General features: G+C 53.8%; 1 protein-coding gene and 1 long non-coding RNA gene across 4 annotated transcripts in view; one reads left to right on the forward strand and one right to left on the reverse strand.

The window, feature by feature from the left end:
• LOC309326828 overlaps positions 1-1,265 on the forward strand; it is a 6,758-nt gene extending 5,493 nt beyond the window's left edge. Inside the window, exon 4 of the long non-coding RNA XR_014150360.1 lies at positions 843-1,265. This is a non-coding gene — a long non-coding RNA (uncharacterized lncRNA). The remainder of the gene's footprint in view (positions 1-842) is intronic.
• Positions 1,266-2,893: 1,628 nt separating this feature from the next.
• The window catches only part of KIF1C (kinesin family member 1C), a 53,437-nt gene continuing 29,102 nt past the window's right edge, over positions 2,894-27,228 (reverse strand). For all 3 annotated transcript variants that reach the window (XM_081835612.1, XM_081835613.1, XM_081835614.1), the window contains 18 exons: positions 26,503-26,568; positions 26,208-26,386; positions 24,822-24,933; positions 23,768-23,845; positions 23,036-23,101; positions 22,048-22,126; positions 20,986-21,064; positions 20,537-20,682; positions 19,356-19,528; positions 18,482-18,561; positions 16,097-16,172; positions 13,476-13,555; positions 13,189-13,283; positions 10,730-10,813; positions 8,896-9,076; positions 8,489-8,561; positions 5,856-6,506; positions 2,894-4,685 (listed from right to left, as the gene is read on the reverse strand). In XM_081835612.1, the coding sequence (XP_081691738.1) occupies positions 3,948-4,685; positions 5,856-6,506; positions 8,489-8,561; positions 8,896-9,076; positions 10,730-10,813; positions 13,189-13,283; positions 13,476-13,555; positions 16,097-16,172; positions 18,482-18,561; positions 19,356-19,528; positions 20,537-20,682; positions 20,986-21,064; positions 22,048-22,126; positions 23,036-23,101; positions 23,768-23,845; positions 24,822-24,933; positions 26,208-26,386; positions 26,503-26,568 (3,036 nt within the window). In that variant the 3' untranslated portion in view covers positions 2,894-3,947. The remainder of the gene's footprint in view (positions 4,686-5,855; positions 6,507-8,488; positions 8,562-8,895; positions 9,077-10,729; positions 10,814-13,188; positions 13,284-13,475; positions 13,556-16,096; positions 16,173-18,481; positions 18,562-19,355; positions 19,529-20,536; positions 20,683-20,985; positions 21,065-22,047; positions 22,127-23,035; positions 23,102-23,767; positions 23,846-24,821; positions 24,934-26,207; positions 26,387-26,502; positions 26,569-27,228) is intronic.

Here is a 27,228-nt window from a genome sequence, read left to right on the forward strand (position 1 = left end):
GATCTGGATGGCACTGGCTGGCCACTGTGAGGACAGGATCCTGGACTTGGATGGGCCCCTTTGGGCCTGACCAGCAGCCAGGTTGCTTCTTTTATTCCTTATATATTGCATTCTATTGAACTACAATTATGGCGTTCAAACAGCTATACAATAAAATGCAATATACAAGAAGCGATGAAAATGCAAAATCAAAAACCGTACAGCATCTAGCATGCAGCACAGTACCATGACTGCCACAGGGGGAGAAATCTGCTAAGATGCTCAGCAGTTTCCCAAGTGGTCCTCAGGGTAGAATAATAGAATCGTAGAATTGGAAAGGACCCCAAGAGGATATCCAGTCCAACCCCTGGCAATGGAGGAATCTCAGCTGACACATCCATGCCTGATGGCCATATCCAAACTCTGCTTAAGAACCTCCAAAGGAGGAGAGTTCACAACTCCCAAGGAAGGCTATTGAATGGCTCTTACTGTTGGGGGGACGGGGACATTTGCAATTGACTGAGTTAGGCCAAGTTCCTCCATCCTTCCTGATGGCTGGTGTGAGCAGTGGTGGAGGGATATTCCCATCATGCTTTGCTCAAAAGCATCCAGTAGAGCAGAGACTATCCATCTCCCGAGAGCACTGTTTAGGGAAGCTTTTAATGTTTGATACATTACTGTATTTTAATATTGTGTTGGAAGCCGCCCAGAGTGGCTGGGGTATAAATAATAAATTATTATTATTATTACTAGCCACCGCAGGATGTTTTGAACCTCAGCCCTCTGGGGGCTGATGGGATTTGTGCTGCTCCCTGGGATCAAGGCGAAAATTCCTGATCTCCACCTCTCTTTGCCTCTTCCAGGCCTCTTAACCATGGCATTCCTGCGATCCTGACCTCCTGGGGGAAGGTGACAGCTTGACCAGTAGGGTAATGAATCCTCTTCTCTTCCTCCCCACCACAAATGGGATCTGTGCCCACCCATCCACCATGGCTGCGGACGGAAGGAGCGCCCTGTCTCATCAGGGTCATCCACGCTTCCTCCGAGTGCGAATGCTGACAGCCTTTTTTGCAAGCCCTGGTTGTTCTTATTCCCCGCTGGCTGGGCCTGGAAGGTGGAGAGACGTCGGGGGAATGGGTCTGGGGTGCAGCACCTCGAAAAGGGGCAGGAGATTTTGGGGGCACAGGAGACCAGGCCACGCCACCAGCAACGCCTTTGCGACATGTTGAAATAAAAGCGAGGCACCCAAATGGAGGAGGCGGTGTGCTGCGAGGCTTCACAATTCACCAGCTGTGTCGTGTCTAGAGGAGAGGCTTGCGGCGGCGGTGGGGGGGGGGGCAGGAGGGGAAGCAGCGTCCTCAGCAAGGCGTGAGGAACAGAAAACAGGAGAGGGCTTGACCTGTGGGGTCGGCGGCCAAGAGAAACAGGGATTTGCGTCACCAGGGAGGGAAGGCGGGGGGACTCGCATCCTGGTTTTGCTGAGCAGGCCAGAAAATGGGAGCCTCTCTGATGGGGAGGGGGGCTTTGGAGGGTCTGCCCTGCAGTGATCCCAAGGGAGTCCATCCTATAGTCAAATGCCCTTGTGAGTCAGTTATTCCTTCCTTGCAATATCAAGCCCTGGATTCGAGTCCTACCCTCTGGAGCAGCAGGAAACATGCTTTCACGTGGCAGCCCTGAAGATATCTGATGTTGGCTCTCATCTCTCCTCTTCTCCTTCAACCGCTCCTCATCAGGCTTGGTTTCCACACTCTTGGTTGCCTCCTTCTGCACACCTTCCAGCTTGTCAATGTCCTCTTTAAACTAGGGTGCCCAGAACCGGACCCAGGACTCCAGGTGTGGCCTGACCAAGGCAGGATAGAGCAGGATTATTCCTTCCCTTGATCAGGACACTAGACTTCTGAGGATGGAGCTGAGAATAGTATTAGCCTTTTTTGCCGCTGCATCACCCTGTGGACTCGCGCTCAGCTTCTGGCCGTTCCTTTTCACATGTGCAGCTGTCAAGCCAGGTGCCCCCCCATTTCAAAGGAGGTGATAAAGACCCCCCATGCCAGCCCAGCACCCCACACCCACATCACCCCTCAAACTGCCCCCGCTTGCAAGGAAGGGAGGAGAGTCCGTTGAGAGATGCGGCAGGTCGGCCCCACCTTTATTGGAAGAGGATAACAGTAGAGGGTCTTCAGCCACATTTCCAGGGGCAGCAGCCACTCAGCCCCCCACACGCACGCACGTGGACACACACAGACAGGCACCCCCTACCCCATACATACTTCCCACAAATCCCTCTCATGAAGGGGGGGGGAACCCACAAGAAAGCCCTTGGGGAACACACCACAAAAAGCAGTTTTGGAAGGGCTGGACAGACCCACTTAGAACCCTAGAATTGTAGAGTTGGAAGGGACCCCAAAGGTCATCTAGCCCAACCCGCGCTGTGCTCGTGCAAAGCTCGGTGGGGTGGGGGAAGAGAGTGCACCATGAGGCTCCCCCCTCTTGGGGTTCCACAGGATTGCTGGTCGGGGGCAGGCCTTTGGCCGCAGTGAGAAAGCATGGGGTCAGGGGACAGTAGCAGCCAACAGGTGGAGCCGAGCCCCATCCATCAGCTTCAGTGGTATTTTGGGAGGGGGTGTGTGTGTTAAAAATAGGATATTGCACCCACAGAGATAGGAGGCTTGCCTCTCTTCCACCCATCTCCCCAGGGGGGAAAAAGCCCCACTGAACAATAATTAGACATCCTGCCCTGTTTCATAGAATTCCAGAGCTGGAAGAGACCCTCTGCAATGTGGGAATTGCAGCTGAAGAGGGGCTTCCTCATCCCAGCCCCCAACCCAACCCAGGACTAATAGAAGAAAGATTGACGGCACGTGAGTGGCATCGGACAGCAGAGGAAAATATAAAAGATCTTCCTGCCCTCTCCGTAGAGGGCAGGAAAATTTTTTTTTGGGGGGGGGGAGAGGCCGCCTCAGTGGCCACAACCTTGGCCTTCAAAGTGGACTTCAACTCCCCCCCACCCCCGGCAGTATTCCAGCCACAAGCAGAGAGAGTGCTGCTCCAAGACAAAGCGTGTGACAGCAGCCCTCAATAGCCCCAGAGAGGTTTCCTCTGCCCCATAAGTTCCCCTTCAACAAACAGGCTGTTCCTTGGAGTGGGGAGGGCAGGGCAGCACCAGTTAAAAGGCCACCAATGTGCTCCAGCCCCCCTGCCACACAAAGTGGGGGGTGGGGGCGTCCCAAGGCAGCAACCGCCCCTCCACCGGCAAGCCAAGGGGGGGCTGAACTGTGCCTCTGCCCCACTTTGGAATTGTCTAAAATAGGCAGGCAGGACACCCATGCTTTGACTTTAGGGAGAGGGGCAACTGGGGTGCGGGGGAAACCCCACAGGCCCACATTCTTACCATGGCCTTCTCTGGACAAACCCACCCACTCTTTCCTTATAGACTTGTAGAGGGGTAAGGGAACCCCAAGGGTCCTCTAGACCAACCCCCCGAGATGCAGGAATCGCAGCCCAAGAATCCCTGACAGGTGGACACCCAACCTCTGCTCACGAGGAAGCCCACCACCTTCCATGGTCGGAAGGCCTCTTGCGCCAAACTCTCCTGACCTCCTTGCACAAACCCTCCACAACCTCCTCTATCGCGCAGTCTTAAAACCAAACAGCAACCCATCCTTTCCCCCTCCTAAACCCATTCCTATTACATAAAAAAAAAAACACCTACGACGACCTCTTTGGCTTTCCCCGCCAGAAAAGACCCTGCTGATCCGACTCGGCCCTTCCTGAAACCGCAGCAGCGCTCAAAACACCCACCCTCCATCGCCCAAGTTTCCCTCGCCCCACAAGAAGGAAGCTCTGTGCTCAGAAGCTTGTCCGTCCATGGCAGGCGGGCAGCCGTCCGGGATCTGAGGCTACTGCTGCCCCCTCCCTGCGCGCCCCCATTCCTGCTTCCGTCTGGCCAGGGAGCGCCAGATCGCCCCGGGTCACACGGCGCTCTCGCGCTCTTGCTGCAGGTTGGGGGCTGACCTCTGCCGGCGCATGCGGGGCGGGGGGCCTCCGTCCGGGGCGTTGGGGGGCCGGTGCTGCGGGTAGGGCTGGTGCTGCCGGGGGTAGTAGTTGTGCTTGCGGGCCTGGTAGTGCTCCTGCGCGGGGCCCCGCCTCCCGCGCGCCTGCCCGCCTTCCAGGGAGTTGCGGCGCGGCGGGGCAGAGCGCCTGTTCTGCTGGGGCGCGGGGCTGCTCTTCCGGGCAGGGCGGGGGCTGGGGGGCCGTGGGGGGCAGGACTCGGCCCCCTTCTCCTCCTTCACCGGCTCGCTCTCCACCATGAAGGCGGAGCCGGGCGCCCAGGAGTAGCGGTGCTGGGGGTTGCTCTTGAAGGGGAATCGCAGTTTGCAGTCCTGGGGGGGGATGAACTTGCCCGGGGCGGCGTGGGGCTGTGTGCGGCGCAGGGCTTTGGCCAGCTGCTGTTGCTGCAGGCTCTGGAGCCGTGCCTGCTCCTGGCGCAGCCAACGGAGGCGCCCGCGGCGGAAGGCCGGGTCCTTCTCCATCAGGCGGGAGACACGGTCGCAGCAGGTCGGGGAGGGGCCTCTCCTCTCCTCCCCGGCCTCCCTGGGGGTCGGGGAGTCCTGGCCACCCGCCCGGTCCTCCTTGGGGTCCTCCTCCGACGGAGCGAGCCCCTCGGAGAAGAGCAGCGAGCCCCACTCGTTCTCGAGGTCTTCGTCCTCCTGGGAGAAGAAGAAGAAGAAGAAGCGCAAAGGTCTGAGGCAGATTTCATGACAGCCTTTTTTGTAATGCAATGAAATAAAACTAATCCAAATGGAAACAGAAATAAGAAGAATTTCTGGTTTTCTGCCTGTCCATTACATTAGAAGGAAGAATTCAAAACATTCACTCTAGGGTGGCATCCAACTGTTCGACTTTCTGTTAAGCGATGTTTTCCTAATCTCCAGACCCAAATGCCTCTCCATTCATTCATTGTCCTTTTCACACAAAAAAGTCCAAAAGGGGTTCTCTAATTATTGTTGCTGTCTCCACCCACATCGGACTAATATGTCCCTTCCAACTCTACCATTCCATGATTGCTGTCCTTAGCTGAGACTCTCTGTGCCGACACCCTGCTGCCAACTTCTGGGCATCTGCTGCCCAGCCAGATGGATTGCCTCACTGAGCCACACGGCCCCTGATGATGATGATAATAATAATATAATTTATTATTTATACCCCGCCCATCTGGCTGGGTTTCCCCAGCCACTCTGGGCAGCTTCCAACAGAACACTAAAATACAATAACCTATTAAACATTAAAAGCTTCCCTAAACAGGGCTGCCTTCAGATGTCTTCTAAAAGTCTGGTAGTTGTTGTTCTCTTTGACATCTGGTGGCAGGGTGTTCCACAGGGCGGGCGCCACCACCAAGAAGGCCCTCTGCCTGGTTCCCTGTGACTTGGCTTCTCGCAGCGAGGGAAGAGTAGTTTGGACTTGATAGAGTAGTTTGGACTTGATATCCCGCTTTATGACTGCCCTAAGGAGTCTCAAAGCGGCTCACATTCCCCACAACAAACACTCTGTGGGGTGAGTGGGGCTGAGAGAAGTGTGACTAGCCCAAGGTCACCCAGCAGCTGCATGTGGAGGAGTGGGGAATCGAACCCGGTTCACCAGATTACAAGTCCACTGCTCTTAACCACTACACCACACTGCCTCTCGGGAACCACCAGAAGGCCTTTGGCACTGGACCTCAGTGTCCGGGCAGAACAATGGAGGGTGTTTTTAGGAAGCCGCTACAATTTCTGCCAGATTCCTCTTCTGGGTTTGTGTGGGCAAAAAAGAGAGCATTTCTCTGCAACAGCCTTCCTCACCTTACCATCACTGCCCTCCCCCCTTGCAGACCCCCAGCTCACCTGGGCCGAGATGGGGATGACACGCTCCATCTTGACCACACGGTCCCTCAGCGCCCGGATCTCCTCGTCTTTCATGTTGTTCTGGATCTTCACCTCCTGCAGAATGTCAGTCAGCTTGTCGATGTGGGCCCGGAGGTCGTCCACATCCGCGCCGGGGGTTCCTCCCGTGCGGACCTCCGAGGAGCCCCCTCCTCCTCCTCCTCCTCCGCCCCCTGCCGTGCCGTCCGCCTCGCCCACGCCCACCGTGTCCCAGACGTCGCGGGCCACGGCGCGCCAGCTGTCGCGCTCGTTGGAGTCGCGCTTTCCGTAGAGGCGGCACAGCTCCTTCATCTTGACGATGCTCAGGGCCTCGATCTCCTGGCGTGAGTGGCGGAAGTCGTTGAGGGCCACCTCGTAGCAGATCTCCTTGACCGCCTGCATCTTGAGGTCGGCCAGGGTCAGCCAGCGGGGGTCCTTCGCCGCCCGCCGACGCTGGGGGATCTGGTAGACGCGGAGCGGCTCCCGCTTCTTGCCTGAGCTGGGCAGGCCGCAGCGGCGCACGATGGTCTGGACCTTGGTGGCCGGGAGCTTCTCGCGCAGGGATGAGATCAGGCGCCAACTCTCCTCGCAGGAGCGCTTGTCCGAGTCGTCCCCGCTGTCGGAGTCTGCGTACTGGGGAGACGGAAGGAGAGGGGGGGCACAGCTGAGTTTCTGCAGGGGGCAGTGGGGACTGTACTGGACATATCCCAGAAGTACTCCGATCTTAATGGCTTAGTATTCAAGGGTTTAGCAAACTGCCCTTCTTGAAAAGATAGTCTCATCTCTCCTTTATATACCGCCTTAATCGACAGGCCATGGCATAAGACACATAATGTAATAGTAATAAAAGAGAAGTGGGTGGAAGAATATCTCCACTGCTTTAAAAGACTATAGATTAACAGCCAAAGGCTTGGTTGAAGAGGCACATTTTCGCCAGGTGCCTAATGAAGGCTCACGGCAAATCTCCCTGGGAAGAACATCCCACAAGCAGGGAGCCACCACCGAATGGGCCCTTCCTCGTGTTGCTGTCCTCTGGACCTTTTGTGGAAGAGGCCCATGAAGACAGGCCTCGGATGAAGATTTCGGGGTTTGGGTTGGTTCCTACGGGGAGAGGCTGTACAGTGGACCCTCTGGATATGAACTTAAATTCGTTCTGGGGGTCCGTACGTACCCCAAAAAGTCTGCATCTAGAGGCGCTGCTTCTGCGCATGTGCAAAGCGCTTCTGTGCATGCATGCGCGGCAAAACCCGGAAGTATACACTCCCGAGATTGCTGCGTTCGCAACCTGAAAGTTACGTTACCCGAAGGTGACGTAGCCCGAGAGTCCACTGTATTGGGGTCCTCAGCTGTTTGAAGTTTTATAGGTCAAAGCCAGCACTTTGAATTGGATCCAGAATTGGAGCCAGTGCAGTCGGACCAGGATTGGCGATATAGGCTCAAGCTATACCTGGCTGCCAAAATCTGCCCCAGCATAAGTTTCTGAGCTGTCTTGCGAGGCAGCCCTGTGCCTAGGATTCAGCAGCACTGCTTCCCCTGACTGTAGAGTCAGAGTCAGTGCAGCCATTATATGCTCAAAACGGTTTTGCCTTGGTGAGCAGAGCTCCAGTCTCTCTCGCTCACACATACAGAATAGGTTTGTGTGTGCTTGTGTTTGATTTCATTTCCCACTGAGACACATGGTCACTCAGTGCTGTTAGTATATACACAAATGTTCAGCTCATTTAATACTGTATAGAAGCCTTGCTCTCAAGCTTCTCACAGGTGAGGAGTATGGTTGTTTTTTTTTGTTTTTAGAAACCTTTATTATGTGTAAAGGGAATATTTTGTACGAGTTAATATTACTTTCACAGCCTTTTGCGGCTGTGCTGAGTCTTTGCCCTTTTGTCCTTTTGGGCTGTGTGACCCTTTAAAATTTAACAAGTTAGTAACTTTTTAAAGGGACGCGGGAGGCGCTGTGGTGTAAACCACGGAGCCTAGGGCTTGCCGATCGGAAGGTCAGAGGTTCAAATCCCCGTGACAGGGTGAGCTCCCGTTGCTCGGTCCCGGCTCCTGCCCACCTAGCAGTTCGAAAGCACGTCAAAGTGCAAGTAGATAAATAGGTACCACTCCGGCGGGAAGGTAAACGGCGTTTCCGTGCGCTGCTCTGGTTTCGCCAGAAGCGGTTTAGTCTTGCTGGCCACATGACCCGGAAAAACTGTGTGCGGACAAATGTCGGCCCCCTTGGTCAGTAAAGCAAGATGAGTCCTGCAACCCCAGAGTCGTTTGCGACTGGACTTAACTGTCAGGGGTCCTTTACCTTTTAACTTTTTAAAAATTGATGAGTTGCAAAAAGAAGCACGTGGGGGTGGTGGGTGCATAGGGGCTGCAATCAGCCCCAGAAGCAATATTGGCTTTGAGATTTATAGGCAGAGCTGGAACTGGCTGACCAACAGCCTGTTTGCTTCTGGCCTACAAACTCTCTGCACCCGGGACTGTCCCCTGTCCAACAGAATGACAACAAAGAGGGCAGCCTATCGGGTGCTGCTCTGTAAAGTGGGTCACTCCTGCCCTGCCTGCTCCTCCCACCCTACACTGGAGAGGTATGGGGCAACAGAGATATGTCGACATGTACACACCAGTCTTTGCTGCTCCAGAAGCAAGTCCGCCTCCTCCTTCTCACGACGATATTGCGTCTCCAGGTCCTGAAGCCTTTTTGTAAAAAAAGGGTGATGGGGAAAAGGAGAGGACAGAAACAATAAATTGTGACAGAGACACAGGAGAGGTCCCACTCCACAAGTCACAAGAAACAGCCCCCCTCTTCCCTACAGACCTTCTGAGGTGCTGAGATTGGCAGAAGGGGTCCCCTCTTGGTTGTTCCTCCACCCCCAGAAGCTCAAAAGGGTGTGTGTGTGAGACCCAGGACAGGGCCTGCTCTGCGGTGGCCCCTGAGCTCTGCAACTCCCTCCCCACAGCGGTGCGCCTGGCACCGTCATTGTGCAAGCTTCCGGCAAATGATATCACTGACTAGCCAATACTCGCCCACCTCTTCTCCATCTCCAGCTTGATGTCGATTCCTTGCTTCTCCAGCAGCTCCCGCTGGGCAAAGTTCCAGTCGACTGGCTCGGCCTGGCTCTCCGCGGGGGTGTTGCGCTCCCGTTCCAGCCGCGCCTGCTCTGGGTGGTTGAAGCGGAAAACGTGGTTCTTGCCCATGACGATGCGGTTCCCTAGATAGGGAGATGGGAGGAGGGAAGGAGACATGTCAGCCAAGGAGAATGAATTATTAGGGGCTACTGCAGAACAGGCCCTGTCCTGGGTCTCACGCACACCCCCTTTATAATAATAATAATAATAATATAATAATAATAATTTATTATTTATACCCCACCCATCTGGCTGGCCCTCACCAGCCACTCTGGGCAGCTTCCAACAAAAAACTAAAATACAATAAACTATTAAACATTAAAAGCTTTCCTAAACAGGGCTGCCTTTAGATGCCTTCTAAAAGTTTGGTAGTTATTTTTCTCTTTGACATCTGGTGGGAGGGCGTTCCACAGGGTGGGTGCCACCACCGAGAAGGCCCTCTGCCTGGTTCCCTGTAACTTGGCTTCTCGCAGCGAGGGAACCGCCAGAAGGCCCTCGGCACTGGACCTTCTGGGGGGGCGGAGGAACAATTATTGCTCTGAAGGCATCCATATTTCAGGGTGTGCGGATGGGGTTTATGGTGGTGCCCACAGAAACAAGCCCATGCCTATGTGTGGCAGCCATTGCTCATTATGGGTTGTATGTTCTGCCTTTTTTCTCCAGGTAGCTAACGTGGTTCTCCCCACCTCCCCATTTAACCCCCCTCCCCAAATTATCCTGCAAGGTAGGTTAAACTGAGAGCGAGCGACCGGCCCCCAAGGTGAGCTTCATGGCCAAGTGGGGAGATTTGAACACTGGTCTCTCCCTGGTCCTTGTAAACCAACACTCTAATAAGTGCTGCACCACCTCTGGCTTTTGGGCATGTTTTTCTGCACAAATACGTCGCACACACAGATAGGCCCAAGGAGAGTCTCGCGGGAAGGGAGGCACAGTTCTGCTCTGTTTAGATCAGGATCCTCCCATTTGATGGATGTTTAAAGGTAAAGGGAAAGGGACCCCTGACCGTTAGGTCCAGTCATGGATAACTCTGGGGTTGCGGCGCTCATCTCGCTTTGTTGGCCAAGGGAGCCGGCGTCCAGCTTCCGGGTCATGTGGCCAGCAGGACTAAGCCGCTTCTGGCGAACCAGAGCAGCACATGGAAACACCATTTACCCCCTAGGTGGGACCTATTTATCTACTTGCACTTTGACGTGCTTTTGAACTGCTAGGTTGGCAGGAGCAGGGACCGAGCAACGGGAGCTCACTCCATCAAGGCGATTCAAACTGCCGACCTTCTGATTGGCAAGCCCTAGGCTCTGTGGTTTAACCCCCAGCGCCACCCACGTCCCCTTTGATGGATGTTTAGGTGCATTTTAATGAACAGAGTGAAATATTATTAGTCATTGCAAGAATGAGATGTGTGTGTGTCTAGCTTATTTTTAGTTGTCATCTTGTAAATACTGTTTTATACATTATAAATGCCTTTTTGATTTGTGAACCATCTAATATGACTTATGCCTTAATTGGTACGTTCAGCTTATTTTTTAGCTGCCGGTTTGCAAGCAGTGTTTTATAGATTGCAGTGGTTTGACTGATGATTCATTGATTGCATTGTGTGATTTATACTGTTCCATTGTTGTCATTTATTGTTTGCAAGCCGCTTTGGGGTTCGTTTGATTGGGAAGCTGCACAGAATTCCAATAATGCAACTGGTAAATCGAACCAACTGCTCACTGCACCACTCTGGAAAAGCTGACCTGATCTCAGCACCAGCGGCTCCAGCACCTGCTTCCCGTTGACGTAGGTCTCAGCACCTTCGCGCGGCTCCAGGGTGACGACCACTGAAAGAGGGAGGGGGGGAGGCAGAGATCAGGGCACACTTTCCCGGAAAGGGTGGGCTGGGTGGTGGTGGTACGGAAGCAAGCAGCACCCACTAGCACCCTCTCTACCCCCCCCCCCAGTCCCCAGGTCTTCTGGGGTTGCTTTGCTAGGGGGAAAAGACCCCACTGGGATGCGAGATGGGAAAAACCAGGAGCACCTATTCCAATGGCCTCCCTGATTCTATAACTCACCCCCAGGGGCCCCTACCCTATAAAATAAGTGTTGCTCAGAAGAGCGGTTTGCATGACCCACTAAGGAAGGTAAAATTCGAAAGCATGTCAATCGAAAGCACACATATTCAAAAGCCAATTGGGAGGAATTTTCTGACAGTAAGAGGCAGCTGTATAGGTTTCCTCCTCTGGGAGGTTTTTGAGCAGATGATGTTGGGCTGTCAGCTGGGATTCCTGCACTGAGTTTGACCAAACTGCGGGAGGCAGTGGAAGACAGGAGGGCCTGGCGTGCTCTGGTCCAGGGGGTCACAAAGAGTCAGGCACGACTAAACGACTCAACAACAACAACAAGAGGTTTCCTCCTCTGGGAGGCTTTTGAGCAGATGATGTCGGGCTGTCAGCTGGGATCCCTGCACTGCATGGGGCTGGGCTAGATGACCCCTGCGGGGCCCTGCTAACTCTACAAATCCATGATTATTATTCTGTTTTCTCATTTCGTATTGTTAACTGCCCTGTGGTCATTGGCTGAAGGTTGGCCTACGCATTTCATAATTTATAATAGTGAAGATGATTCTATAAAACTACTACATAGAATCATCTAATCCTTTCCCCTAAAATGCAGGAATCTCAACTAAAGCATCTGAGATAGATTGCTTCACCTCTGCTCAGAAACCTCCAAGGAATGGGAGCCCACAACTTCCCAAGGGAGTCCCTTCCACAGCCAAACAGCTCTTACAGTGGTGCCTCGCAAGACGAAATTAATTCGTTCCGCAAGTCTCTTCGTCTTGCGAGTTTTTCGTCTTGCGATGCACGGTTTTCCATAGGAATGCATTGAAAATCAATTAATGCGTTCCTATGGAAACCGCCTTCCCCCGACCTCTTCTGGCGGGCGGCATTTTAAAATCGCCCGGGACAGCGGAGGACTTCTCCGCTGTCCGGGCGATTTAAAAGCCCCTGGGAAGGCAAGCAGGGGGGACAAAGACTTTTGCCCCCCGCCTGCCTTCAGAAGAGGTCCAGGACAGGCTTCGCGGACCTCTCCGCAAGCAGCGGGAGCGCTCCTTGCGGAGAGTTGCCAGCGCGCCCAGGCTTCGCGGCCCCGCCGCCCGGCTTCAGGACATCGTTCCAATGCCAGGCGGTGGGGGGAGGCTTTCTCGCCCCGCCGCCCGGCATCGGGACGATGCCCCGAAGCTGGGCGGCGGGGGGAGGCGTTCCCGCCCCGAAGCCGGGCGGCGGGGGGAGGCTTTCCCGCCCCGAAGCCGGGCGGCGGGGGGAGGCGTTCCCGCCCCGCCGCTCGGCTTCGGGACATCGTTCCGATGCCGGGCAGCGGGGGGAGACTTTCCCGCCCCGCCGCTCGGCTTCGGGACATCGTTCCGATGCCGGGCGGCGGGGGGAGGCGTTCCCGCCTCGCCGCCCGGCATCGGGCCATCCTTCCGAAGCCCGGCGGCGGGAGGAGGTGTCCCCGCCCCGCCGCCAGGCTTCGGAGGAGGTCCGAGGACAGCGGGGAAGACGAGCTGCGCTTCCCCACTGTCCCGGAGATTTCCCTATGGGCTGTCGTCTTGCGAAGCAAGCCCATAGGGAAATTCGTCTTGCGAAGCGCCTCCAAAACGGAAAACCCTTTCGTCTAGCGGGTTTTCCGTCTTGCGAGGCGTTCGTCTTGCGGGGCACCACTGTACTTGTCAGGAAGCTTTTACTTACTTTCTTTCTCTTATTTGGTTTCCTAATCTCGCCAAACTGGTGAACGTGTCCCAGGGATACTGGCTTCTCAAAGTCTGGTAGCCATTTACACCTCCAGTGCCCCCCCCCCGCGCCACTTTCTTGCCCCTTGGGGCTGCTTCCCACCATTAAGTCCTTCTACTTTGGGAATCACTGACATACAGCACGAGAGACTGAGAGGGTGGGAGGCAGGAGACGGGGGCCCACAGCTCAGGCCCCCGGGTCAGCGGACCCACACACTGACACCTCCCCGCACCCCTGCCAGGACCCACAGACACCCCAGTACCTGTTGTCATGTGGCCCCACGGCGAGGCCCCCCTGCTCCACGCAAGCACAAAAGAGATGGGAGAGGAGGAAGAGGAGTTATTACAGAAAAGGAACTCGGGAACCCAAAGGGAGGCGACCCTCCAAGTTCTCAAAGGTGCCTGTGCTCCTTAAGCCACCCGGCTCACCTTCTCCAGACTCGTTGGTGACGCTGCAGAAGACGCAGTGCTGCTCTCTGATGAACTGCCCCGTCAGTTTGATGTCCACGTTCTGCTGGCCAACTCTGCAGGGGGAGAAGGAAGGGTCCCCGGAGGGAGGGAGAAAGAGAGAAAGAGACAGAGATGGTTTTTGTTGCGAGCTGCCCTGGGCTGTTCGTATGAATACAACTTTGATTAATTAGTAATATGAATAAGGATCAGCTCAGAAGGACCCCTTTCGCCTCTCCATCCCGCAAACCCAGCTCCAAGGGCCTCACCGGGTGACGCCGTCCTTGATGTGATAGAGGAGGCACTCCGACATCAGCGGATCCTCGTTCAGGTTTACCAGGTGCGGAGTCTGCGTTAAGACAAGAGGCAGGCAGAGATCAAGCCCTCCTTCACACGGCCATACGCCCTGCCCTCCACAGTCAGTGCTGAATAGTCTGTTTAAATGTCAGGGGTCATTATTGTTTCACAGGATGTGTGCCACTTGAAAAGCCAGGGTGCATATCCTGACCTAGTTTTTACAGCTGTGTAGCAGGTACTGATAAGTCACTGTAGTTAGCTGTGTCAGCAATTGTCAATATAATGGCCAGTATGTACCTTAATATGCCCTGGTGGATAGACGGGCGACGATTGTAGACACTATGTAAGATGTATGTTTGGGAAGTTGTTATTAAACCTTGCAAAGATATATTTGTGCCTCTTCAGTGTTTCCATCTGTATGGGCCACTCGGAACGCACTCTGCGACGTGTTTCAATGCCCAATAGTCAGAGGAAGCAATAATAATAATAATAATAATAATAATAATAATAATAATAATAATAATAATAATTTATTTATACCCCGCCCATCTGGCTGAGTTTCCCCAACCACTCTGGGTGGCTCCCAATCGAGTGTTAAAAACAATACAGCATTAAATATTTAAAACTTCCCTAAACAGGGCTGCCTTCAAATGACTTTTAAAAATAAGATAGCTGCTTATTTCCTTGACATCTGATGGGAGGGCGTTCCACAGGGCAGGCGCCACCACCGAGAAGGCCCTCTGCCTGGATCCCTGTAACTTGGCTTCTCGCAATGAGGGAACCGCCAGAAGGCCCTCAGCGCTGGATCTCAGTGTCCAGGCTGAACGATGGGGGTGGAGACGCTCTTTCAGGTCTACTGGGCCTTTGAGGCCATTTAGGGCTTTCAAGGTCAGCACCAACACTTTGAATTGTGCTCGGAAACGTCCTGGGAGCCAATGCAGATCTCTCAGGACCAGTGTTACGTGGTCCCGGCGGCCACTCCCAGTCGCCAGTCTGGGAGTCACCAGTCACCGCATTCTGGAATAATTGCAGTTTCCGGGTCACCTTCCAAGGTAGCCCCACGTAGAGCGCATTGCAGTAGTCCAAGCAGGAGATAACCAGAGCATGCACCACTCTGGCCAGACAGTCCGCCGGCAGGTAGGGTCTCATCCTGCATACCAGATGGAGCTGGTAGACAGCCGCCCTGGACACAGAACTGACCTGCGCCTCCGTGGACAGCAGTGAGTCCAGAATGACTCCCAGGCTGCGCACCTGGTCCTTCAGGGCCACAGCTGCCCCATTCAGGACCAGGGAGTCATTCAGGACCGGGAGCAATGCTTCTGAACTCCAGTTGCAGGAGGGAAGAGTTGCTCTTGTGCTCGGATCCTGCTTGCGGGGTCCCCATTGGGGCATCTGGTTGGCCACTGTGAGGACAGGATTCTGGACAGGATGGGCCCCCGTGGGCCTGATCCAGCCGGGCTCTTATGTCAGGAGAAGGCCAGGAGAGAGAAAGAAGGTGTGGTGCTGCCCTCTTGTGGCCAGAACAAAAGGGTGCATTTTCACACCTGTGGCTTTTAAAAACCACTGCCCAGACCAGAGCCGCCTGCTGCAAATGCATCAGCTGGGAGAAACTGGCACCACCATGTGGCCATTGCTTGCAAACCCACACACACACACAGAGAAGATACTAAGCTGGTCAGCAAACCCTCCCACAGGCTGATTTCACAGAAGCATAAAATTGGACGGGGTCCTGAGGATTGCCCAGTCCAATGCAGGAATACGCAGCTGTCCCTATCTCTGTCTCGAGACACAATGGAGTGCACCTCCAGGGGTGAAGTCAAGCTGTTGGGAATCACAGCGCCTGCTGTGGCTGCAGAGACTGGGATCTCATGGCGGTTGCTTGCCAGGCTGCTTTTGCTGTGTTAGCAGCACCCAAGTGACCTCCCTGGGGCGCAAGCCTGGGCAGTGTATATGGGGGTCCAGGGCTGCCCAAACAACAAGGCCCCACTCTCGGCCTCATTGAGGGGGTCCAAAGGAAAGCAGAGCAAGACACTGGGCACAGGTTTGGCTGCAGGAATTGCTGGAAGGAGGCGTACGAGGCGCCATCCGACCGCCTTAGGGAATCCGCTCAGGATTTGTGGAGGGTTTGCTCCTGAGATGGTTTCAAAAAGGCTCAGATTCCATGGGTAGGCAAACTAAGGCCAGGGGGCCGGATCCGGCCCAATGGCCTTCTAAATCCAGCCCGCAGACAGTCCGGGAATCAGTGTGTTTTTACATGAGTAGAATGTGTGCTTTTATTTAAAATGCACCTCTGGGTTATTTGTGGGGCAGAGGAATCCGTTCATTTCCCCCCAAAAAAATCCAGTCCGGCCCCCCACAAGGTCTGAGGGACAGTGGACTGGCCCCCTGCTGAAAAGGTTTGCTGACCCCTGGCTCAGGCAATAGAAAAAGACTCCCCCCACCCCAACTCCATCCCAGGAGACCCTGGGAAGCTTTTGCTTAAATGGGGCAAGACTGAGCCCCCTCTGCTGGCTTTGGCAAGTCGTAGGCCTCACCCCACCAGCCGTGCCCAGTGAAGCCTCCGGACGCCTGTCACTGCAACACCAATGCTTACCTTCTTGGGAGAAAAGACCCCCACAGTGCCCCCATCCTCCCGGAGAGCCACACCCATCTCTGCCAGGAGAGCCTCTCTGCAGGGAGAAAAGGGAGACAGACAGGCAGGTTTCAGATGGGGACGGGTTCAACATTTCAGCAGTTCTCAAAAGGGCATGGCTGCCCTGTGTGTGTGTGTGTCTGGTTGTGCGAGAATCAAAGGAATGAACCAATAAAGGTTGGAAGATTCAGGGCGCGTGAAAAGAAATCCTCCTTCACGTAGCATGTAGTTGAACTTTGGAACTCCCTGCCACAAGAGGCAGGGATGGCCACCTCTTGAAAAGAGGACGGAACAAATTCATGGAGGAGGAGGGCTATTAGCCATGGTGGCTCTGGAGGCAGCGATGCTCCAGAACACCAGTTCCTGGAAACCGCAGGAACGGAGAGTTCCTCTTGTGCTTGGATCCTGCCTCCGAGCTTCCCAAAGGCGTCTGCTTGGCCACTGTGAGAACAGGATGCTGGAGTCAATGGGCCATTGGCCTGATCCAGCAACCAGGCTCTTATAGCCTTTCAGAACCTCCAGGTCCAGAGGGAGTCTATCTCGGTAGTTTGGCTCATGTCACTTTTTGGCTTTGCATGATTCATCCGCTGGCGTTCAAGTGCTTCCATTCTCCATTTTCACAGCCAGAAAGGGCTTGAAGAATTATTTCATGCTAATATCTGTGGGTGGTTGTCAGAGCTGCCCGAGGTCCCAGCTCACAAAGGACCAACGCCAGTTCTTGTTATATACAAAAGTCTTTATTGAAGTTCAGTTTCGCTTTCAAAGCCGCGGCGCGCAGCTCTACGTCTTGAACTCTAGAACGCTGAAGCTCCGTCTGAATCTCCTCCCCCCAGGCACCAGTTTAAGACTCTAGCCCTGCTCCACCTCTTCCTTTGCTCTTTCCTCCTCTGGGTCCGCCTGTCCGCTGGGGTCTTGCCCTTTCTAGACTCTTCCGACGCTGAGTCCCCTGAGTCTTCCCCCTGCCTCCGGCGGGCTTTAGGACCTGGTTCCCAATCCGGGTTTTCTGCTGTCCCGCGTGCCTGTACATTCGAACTTGGCGCGCGCGCCCAGCCGGCAACCTTTCTCCTGACCATTACACTGCTCCTGTCACTGCTTCCCCCTTCGGGGGGGCTAGCTGGACCTGACTTCCCCTCCGTTCCCTCACTCTCCGAATGAGGCGTGGTCAGCCCTGACTCATCTTCTCTCCCTACTGGAGGAGACGCTGGCCCTGATACATGGGACTCTTCCCCCCCTCTACGCTCTGGTGGGGGAACTGGTCCTGATCCCCCGCTGCTGCTTTGGGAGTCCCCGCTGGCCCCTTGCTTCTGGTGCGTCCCCCCTGGGACCCCCCTTGCCCTGGCCCTCGGCGCCCCCCTCTGGGAATCTTCTGATTCGCTGGAGAAGCTCATGGAATCTCTCGGGCCACTGTCATACTCCCCTACACTGCCCTCAGATTCCTCCCCTTCGCTCTCCGTTTCCTCTCTCCCCTGTGCCTCTGCTCCTGAGCCCCTGACAGTGGTATTCAACTCAAGTTTGTTCTCAGAGTAGGCCCATTAAAAGTAAGCAATGTGACTAAGTTGTATCAATGGATTTCAATGTGTCTGCTCTCTGAGTCTGTGGCGGTGTAGTGGTGACGTTGTCGGACTAGGACCTGGGAGAGAACCAGGGTTCAAATTCTCCGACTTGGCCATGAAGCTCACTGGATGCCAGTAACAGTTTTCTTTCAGCTTAACCTTCCTCGCAGGGTTGATATTTGGGAGATTAAATAAGAAGGAAGGGGAGAAGAAGAAGAAGAAGAAGAAGAAGAAGAAGAAGAAGGAGAAGAAGAGGAGGAGGAGTTGTTGTTGTTGTTGTTGTTTGGATTTGATACCCGCTCTATCACTACCCGAAGGAGTCTCAAAGCGGCTAACATTCTCCTTTCCCTTCCTGCCCCACAACAACCACTCTGTGAAGTGAGTGGGGCTGAGAGACTTCAGAGAAGGGTGACTGGCCCAAGGTCCCCCAGCAGAGGAGCGGAGACGCGAACCCAGTTCACCAGATTACGAGTCCAGGCCACTTAGTGCTCCTTGGAGAAGGAAGGAGGGGCGTAAACACGACAAAACGAATCAATGGTAAAACAAAACTCAGCTAAACACCACCTTGTCTGCCTACAACAGCCTTGGCCAACCTGGTGCCCTCCAGGTGTTTGGAACTATTAACTCCTTCCCACCCCAGCCAGTATATTTGCACCCCCCACATTCCTTGAGGGAAAGAGACTACATGCTGCTTGGATACAAGCGAGCATTCTTGCTTGGGGAGGGGGGATTTGCAAGGGAGACACACACACACACACACACACCCCGTGCCAGAGGGGTTTCTCCCACTCACCGCTCCATGCGGATGGCCTCTGTTTTCCGCAGCTTTTCCTCCCAGGTCTCGTTGAGCTCTGCGATGATCTTTTCCGTCTCCTACGAGGACAGGGAAGCAACTCAGGGCACAGGCGAGGAAAGCAGCTCTGTTTACCACCATTCCCCGCCCAACTACTCCCTACGGCCCGTTATAAGAGAGTGCCTGCGGTGCAGAAAAGACGAGGCAGCAGGCCGCAGCGAGAGAGAGTTTCTGCCGCGAGTGATGCTGAATTGAAATGGCAGGAGGTGGGGAAATGGCTAAAGGCTTGAAGATGTGCCAGTCTGATGGGTACACAAGTGGGAATGAGGACCCTCAGCTCAGGACCACCTAGAAAGCCAGCCCAAGCCTTTGGTGAGATGACGGAGGGTGACCAAGATAATTGAGGGTCTGGAAACCAAGCCTTGGGAGGAACAGTTGAGGCAACTGGGTCACTTGACGGGGGTGTGTGTGTGTGTGTGTGTGTGTGTGATGATTGTTGATGATAACAACAATAATTTATTTATACCCCGCCCATCTGGCTGGGTTTCCCCAGCCACTCTGGGCGGCTTCCAACCGAATATTAAAAACAATACAGCATCAGACATTCAAAACTTCCCTAAACAGGGCCGCCTTCAGGTGTCTTTTAAAAGTAAAATAGTTGTTTATTGCCTTGACATCTGCTGGGAGGGCGTTCCACAGGGCAGGTGCCACCACCAAGAAGGCCCTCTGCCTGGTTCCCTGTAACCTCACTTCAAGACACGCTGCCCCCTCCCCTTCTTTCCCAAGCCTGGGGCCTTTCCCTGGGGCAGGCTAGCTAGACGCAAGTCCCCCTTTCCAAGTGGTTTGGAGTTAAGCGCCCGCCCCCCGATCTCACCTGGAGCCTCTCCATGGCCTCTTCTGTGCAAATCATCTCCTCCTCCATGTCGGGGTACGACTCAGACTCCCCATTGAGGGGCAGGGGCTCCAGGAGGAGGGATGAGTCCTCACTCGGGGCAAAGGGAGAGATGGGGAGGCCCAGTCCGCCCCCCGGGTCATCAGGTTTGGCACCTGCGGAGTGGAAAAAACACCACCATCAGGCACACAGGAAGCCAGACATTGCGCCCCCTTCCTCCACCCGCCAAGGAAACAAGGCAGATTTAGCTGTGATTGCAGCACTGCAGGGGGTTGGGCTGGATGACCCTTGGGGGGCCCGTCCAACTCTGCTGCTCTATTATTTCAATCTGTCAGAGAAGGAGGAGCAGAAATTGCTTAAGAGATGAAGAGCCTGCTGGATCAGGCCGAAAGGGCCCCATCTAGAATTGCATCCTGTTCTCTCAGGTGCCTATTATGGGATCCAGGCAGAAGAGTCGCTCTCCCCTCCTGGCGTTTCCAGCATCTGGCAATGGGATGCATGGCTGCCTCCAAATGTGGAGGGAGAACAAAGCCACGGTGGCTTGTAGCTTCTCTACCCCAGAATCCTAGGTGTGTCACCTGAAATCATCTGCAGGACTTGGGAGTTTGCAAGCTGTTCTCAAGGCTGCAACATCAGCCTCATTCCTTTTTCATCATCCCTCCCACACACCCTTTCCTCGTGTAACGTCTACTCTGATGGAAGAGTACTGGAGAACTTGCCTTGGCTTCTTGCCTATATAGGTAAAGGGACCCCTGACCATTAGGTCCAGTTGTGACCGACTCTGGGGTTGCGGCGCTCATCTTGCTTTATTGGCTGAGGGAGCCGGCGTACAGCTTCCGGGTCATGTGGCCAGCAGGACTGAGCCGCTTCTGGCAAACCAGAGCAGTGCACAGAAACGCCGTTTACCTTCCCGCCGGAGTGGTACCTCTTTATCTACTTGCACTTTGACGTGCTTTCAAACTGCTAGGTTGGCAGGAGCAGGGACTGATCAACGGGAGCTCACTCCATCGAACCGCCGACCTTCTGATCGGCAAGTCCTAGGCACTGTGGTTTAACCCACAGCGCCACCCATGTCCCTTGCCTATATGGCAGGAGCTAAATCCCCAGCACTCAGACTTCACTCCTTCCCTCCCTTCCTCTGGGGCACTCTCCTGCCCCCTTACCAGCGAAGGTGGTGGCCGAGAGCCCCTGGGCAGAGAGGAGGTCTCGGAGCCTGGCCACCTCCTCTTTGAGCTCCCGGATGAGGCGGGCGTTGGGATCTTCGTTGATGACGGCGTTGCAGCGAATCTGCTTGGTGCGGTCGGCATAACTGGATGGGGAGGGGGGAAGTCGGGTGTTTGTTAATTTTTTTGCATTTATCTCCCACCTTTTTCTCCAAGGAGTTCAAAGTGGTGTACAGCTCTTCTCCCCCCCCCCCTCTACAATTCTATGATTCTTTGATGGGGAGGCGAGTGTGCAAGAGAAAGAAACAGCAAGGGCATATCTGGGCTGCTGTGGTCTTTGCCCCCCAAATGGAGGGGAAACTCTCTGGCTACTCCAGGAAGGAGGTGGGCAGTGGGAACAGAATGGGACAAGAGCTCCCCGCCCCAATTTATTTGCCTCTTCAGCTCACCGGAGGGTGCTCAGTGTCTCCTCATAGTTGATATCAGCTGGGCTGAGGGCAGCAATCATGGCAGTGCGGGAATTGCCCCCTGAGAAATAATAAAAAGGAGGGGAGGGAAGAGAGGGTAAACAGTGGGGAGAAGGGTGGACTGGATGTGCTTCTACTTCCTAGTTTATCCCCCCATCCTTTGTGAAAGGCCAAGAATGCAAATAGACCGTATGCAAAGGCTCCTAGGAAATCTACACAGGAAAATGGCAGAGAATATGGAAACTTGTTATCTCCAACCCTACAGGAGCAGCGTTCCCCCCCCCCCCCAGTTTATATCTACAGTGGTGCCCCGCAAGACGAATGCCTCGCAAGACGGAAAACCCGCTAGACGAAAGGGTTTTCCGTTTTGGAGGCGCTTCGCAAAATGAATTCCCCTATGGGCTTGCTTCGCAAGACGAAAATGTCTTGCGAGTTCCTGCAGGTTTTTTTCCCTCCCCCCCCCCTTTTTCTAAGCCGCTAAGCTGCTTATCAGCTGATCCGCTAAGCCGCTAAGCCGCTAATAGCGCTAATCCGCTAAGCCGCTAATGGGCTTGCTTTGCAAGATGAAAAAACCGCAAGACGAAGAGACTCGCGGAACGGATTCTTTTCGTCTTGCGAGGCACCACTGTATCTCTCTATCTCATTTACACACCACCTTTCCCTTCAAGGAGCTCATTTTGACCTGCACATGGTTCTCCCCACCTCCTCATTTAATCTCCACAACAGCCCTGCGAGGTAGACTAGGCTGAGAGAAGACTGGTCGCAACTCAAGGTCACCCTCAGTGAGCTTCATGGCCGCCGTGGGGGGGGGGTCTCTCTCAGATCCTAGTCCTGACCCTCGAACCCCTATTCACCACCACGGGCAAGAGAGGCTCCCAAAACCAGGGACCCTTTTCCTCGCCCAATCTAGGGTCGCAGATGGGAGACTGTTTTTTTATTTAAAAAGTTAAATCCATCCAAAGTCATCTCTAGCTGCTTTCCAGCTCCCTACACCTCCCGCCTCTTCCCCACACTTTGCCCCACATCCCAACCCCCAAAACTCACCCAAGTTCTCTTTCAGCAACCAGGTGAGCACTGAGTCACGATAGGGGATGAACTCAGACTTCTTTTTCTTGTTGTTTTGCTGGGGGGGGGTCAAGAAGGAGGGAGGGAGGTGAAAAAAGGGAGGAAGATTCCTCTCTTTGCCCTCCGCCCCATCCACTAACACCACCTGCCCCCTGTTTTTATTCATTTTGCATCATTATTAATAATAATCTTTAAAGGGGGAATAAATAAAAAAGGGGGAAATGTGTATTTTAACACTTTATATGCAAATGACTACAATTATGCAATTTTACGCAAATGACTACAATTCCATATAGATGCTTCTCTAGTATACTGATAGCAAAGGTCAAGGGACCCCTGACCATTAGGTCCAGTTGTGACCGACTCTGGGGTTGCGGCGCTCATCTCGCTTTATTGGCCGAGGGAGCCGGCGTACAGCTTCCGGGTCATGTGGCCAGCAGGACTAAGCCGCTTCTGGCGAACCAGAGCAGTGCACGGAAATGCCGTTTACCTTCCCGCTGGAGTGGTACCTATTTATCTACTTGCACTTTGACTGCTGGGTTGGCAGGAGCAGGGACCGAGCAATGGGAGCTCACCCTGTCGCGGGGATTCGAACCGCCAACCTTCTGATCGGCAAGTCCTAGGCTCTGTGGTTTAACCCACAGCGCCACCCACTTCCCAGTATACTGGTATATAGGTGTTATTATTATCCAGATTCATATGTGGTTATTTACAAGCTTCTGGTTTTTAAAAGAAATGCATTCCAGGTATTGCTTTTATTTATTTCGTAAAATTTAACACACTGCTTGATTTTGTAAAAAAAGGGCAGTTTACAAAAAAAAGAAAGAAAAAGCAATGAAACTGCCTCTGGGAAAGCATTGCATCGATGATTAAAGCCTTTGGAAGTTAAAATAAAAATAAGGCTAAAAATGGGTTAAGCCTGGAACCCCGAAGAAGGAGGACCCTCCCCCACAAAAGGGTCACTCACCATCTCTGCCAGTGCGGAGATAACTTTGCCCAGCGTGGTCAGAGATTTGTTGATGTTGGCGCCTTCCTGAAAAAGTGGGTGAAAATAATTTACAGAATCTTAGAATTGTAGAGCTGCAATGCAGGAATCACAGCTAACTTGTAAGAATTAACTTCTCTGCCTGTCTGCCTGCCTGTGTCTTCCTGTCTCTTTCTTTCTTTCTTTTTCTTTCTTTCTTTCTTTCTTTCTCTCTCTCTCTCTCTCTCTCTCTCTCTCACACACACACACACACACACACACACACACACACTCCTCCTATGGCAGGCACACATGCGACCCAATGTCAGGGGAGGCTTACTCTAGCCCAGCAGTTCCCAAACCTTTTAGGAACTCCACTACCCTCCTGGTTCCATATACCCGCCCCCAGTGCCCCCTGGGGAAAAAAGCATCATTCAGAACAGCGGTTTGCATGACCGACAGAGGAAAACCATAACCCTACAGAAGGCAAAGCAGCAACAGGTAATTGCATATCTATTCAGAACCCAGTTAATACAACTTAGCTCCATTAATTCAACAAACCTGACTTGGCGATGCCAGCTTTGCAAAGTCTGGAAGTCACGGGCCTCTTGCTTCTTAGCGTCTCCCCCCCCCCCGACATAATCCCACCGCCCACCCCAGGGAGGGGAACCACCCACTTTGGCAACCACCGCTGTAGGTTGCCAAGATGGCGGCTTATCGGCATGCCAGGCTCACCTTTAGCCTTGTGCCCTTGGCTCCTGACGAATCTGCCCGCTCGCTCCCTGCCAGGTCCACCAGGCTGATTTTGCTGACCTGAAAAGAAAGGACCCAGATAGGAAAAAAAGGAAAGAAAGAAAGAAAGGAAGGAAGGAAGGAAGGAAGGAAGGAAGGAAGGAAGGAAGGAAGGAAGGAAGAAGAGGCTTTCCTCCCTTGTTCCGTGGTGCTGTATGTACTTGGGATCAGGACCCCCTTTCTCCCTTCCTCTCCCAGATGCTGAATCACAGGAGGTGACAACGGCAGAGAAGCAGGCATATTTTCTTCCCTTATAGATGTGGACTCCCTCGGGAGGTTGTGGACCCTCTCTCATTTGATAATAATAATAATAATAATAATAATAATAATAATAATTTATTATCTGTACCCCGCCCATCTGGCTGGGTTTCCCCAGCCACTCTGGGCGGCTGCTTCCAACAAAGATTAAAAATACATTAAAATGTCACACATTAAAAGCTTCCCTGAACAGGGCTGCCTTCAGATGTCTTCTAAAAGTCTGGTAGTTGTTTATTTCCTTGACATCTGATGGGAGGGTGTTCCACAGGGCGGGCGCCACCACCGAGAAGGCCCTCTGCCTGGTTCCATGTAACCTGACTTCTTGCAGGGAGGGAACGCTTGGAGCCGGACCTCAGGTATACTGGGCCTTGGAGGCCGTTTGGGGCTTTCAAGGTCAGCACCAACACTTTGAATTGTGCTCGGAAATGTACTGGGAGCCAATGTAGAGGCCGATGGCTGCTTTAGCTAAGATTCCTGCACCACGGGGGGTTGGACTAGAGGACCTTCGGGGTCCCTTCCAACTCTAAGATTCTATGATTCTACACCATACGGCTGCCACAGAGCTGAGAGAAATGGGGTCCTGGGCACGAAGCTGTAGGCAGTGCACAGCTGTTAATGTGGCAGAAGAAAGAACAGGAGTAGACCGCCCGTCTGCTACAGGCGAGTAGCAGGAGCGCAGTTTGCCCATAGCCCTGAAGGCTCTGCTCCCTCCTGCCCCCCAAGGCTGCAGGCACCTCACCTTCTCTGTGTCGAGGTCTGTGAGTTCGTCGTGGCGGCGCTGCGTGAACACAATGGTGAAAACGGCATGGGAGCGGCTGCTGGTTTCGTTCATGTTGGTGGCTGCGACAGTCCTGGGAACAGGGAAGAATATTAAGGTGTGTGAGAGAGATAGAGGACTGAGCATTTCCACCTTGGATGGTGGCAGACTCTCCTTCCTTGGAGGTTTCTAAGCAGAGGTAGGGTGGGATTCTGGAGCTGTGGTTCCTGCACTGCAGCAGGGGGTTGGGCTAGATGACCCTTGGGGATCTCATCCAACTTTACAATTCTGAGTCCCTCCACCTAACCAGCCACAGATCCAGGCTCACCGCCTTATCTTAGGTACCGTGTCACTTGAAATCTTCCTTTTGGTTCCAAAAGAAGCCAGGGATATATCTTGGTTCAGGGTCCCTCCGCTAAGCCCCATCTCCTCTCATAGCTAAGAGGGGAAACCCACAACTCCCCACATTAAAGGTCCAGCCGTGGCCAATGCAGCACCAAGGCCACCAACCTGGATGGCTTTAAAACAGGTTCAGACAATTCCATGGAGGAGGAGAGGACTCTTGATGGCCACTAGCTGGAATGGCTTTGTCTCCGTGGTCCGAGGAAGCGAGCCTTCTGAATCCCAGTTGCTTGAACCCACAGGAGGGGAGAATGGCTCTTGTGTTCGAATCCTGCTTGTGGGTTTCCTGGCTGGTCACTGTGAGAACAGGGTGCTTGAGTAGATGGGCCACCACCTTTGGCCTGATCCAGGAGGCTCTCCTTATGTTCTGGGGGCCCTGCTCATAAGAACAGGCTGCTGGATCAGGCCGAAGGGGCCCGTCAAGTTCAGCATCCTGCTCTCACAGTCGCCAGCCTGATGCCCAATATACGAAACCAGCAAGCGGGGTCTGAGCACAGGAGCCCCTCTCTCTTCCTGCCATTTCCAGCAACTGGACTGTGGAGGCAGAGCAGAACCATCCTGGCCAGTAGCCATCAATAGCCCCCTCGAATCTGTCTCTTTTAAAGCCATTCAAGTGGCTAGCCATCCCTGCCTCCTGTGGCAAGGAGTTCCACAGTTTGTGCTGCATGAAGAAGGACTTCCTGAATCTCCCAACCTTCATGTGGTGTCCACCCAGTTCTAGTGTAGGGAGAGAGGCAGGCAGAAAAACTTTCCTCTGTCCAGTTTCTCCCAGGCATCATTTTATAAACTTCCACCGTTTTGCTTCTCACTCGCCTTTCCTCTGAACTGAAAAGTCCCAGGTGCTGCAACCATTCCTCATGGGGCCGTCACTCCACCACTGCCCCCTCGATCATTCCAGTCACCCTTTCCCAGCTCCCCAATACCCTTTCCGTGGCGAGGCCAGCTCCCTGGTCCACAAAGGCACACCTTGCTTTGTTGCCGCAGTCCATAAGGTCGGCAATGTCTTCGTAGGAGGTGACGGCCAGCTTGGAGAGGTCCTCGACGTAAGGGCCCATGATGGGGTGCTCCCGCACGCGGAGGTTCCCGCGGCTCTTGGGGTTGAGAAGGTCACGCACACGCTCGCAGTAGATTTCCATGTAGCTCACCTGGGAAAGCGGGCAAGGCAGGAGGGGCAGGCCGTGAAAGGGCGCAGCGGGCCAGCCGGGAAGGGCAGCAGAAACGAGGGGCACAGGGGTCCGGCGGGGAAGTGGGAAGGACTTACCTCCACGGAGTACGAGAGGTTGGGGCATTTGTTCTCGTTCACTCGGGCAAAGAGGTCTTCGCAGAGCTGGAGGGGGGAAACAGAGGCGGAGGAGGTGAAATGTAGTGATCAGGTGGGATTGCTATGAGGAATTATAGCAAATACAGTGGTGCCTCGCAAGACGAAAAGAATCCGTTCCGCGAGTCTCTTCGTCTTGCGGTTTTTTTTGTCTTGCGAAGCAACCCTATTAGCGGCTTAGCGGATTAGCGCTATTAGTGGCTTAGCGGCTATTAGTGGCTTAGCGGCTTAGAAAAAGGGGGGGGGAGCGAAAAAAATTGCAAGACTCGCAAGAAGCAAGCCCATAGGGAAATTCGTCTTGCGAAGCGCCTCGAAAAACGGAAAACCCTTTCGTCTAGCGGGTTTTTCATCTTGCGAGGCATTCGTCTTGCGGGGCACCACTGTATGGAGTAAGCCATTTGTGGCAGCAATGAAAGCATTGCGCTGACTGGGTTTAAGCCATTTTGATATGATTTCTGATCAATCCACGCCTCTGCATCCCTGTCCTATTTCTCTTGCTTGACAAGTCACGTACACAGGCCAGTTGATGTACCCTTCCTTGATTTTGTTAATCTTAAGGGCCAGGAAGAGAGTTCATAAGGAGATGGTAAATCCTGCCTCTCCCCTTTATGACCTCCAGAGTTACCTAAAAGCATTCCTCTTCGTTTCCTCTTTCCCCCTCTCTGAACT

The sequence above is a fragment of the Podarcis erhardii genome, assembly GCF_964252035.2.
Source record: "Podarcis erhardii genome assembly, chromosome: 13".
In the NCBI taxonomy this organism is placed as follows: Eukaryota; Metazoa; Chordata; class Lepidosauria; order Squamata; family Lacertidae; genus Podarcis; species Podarcis erhardii.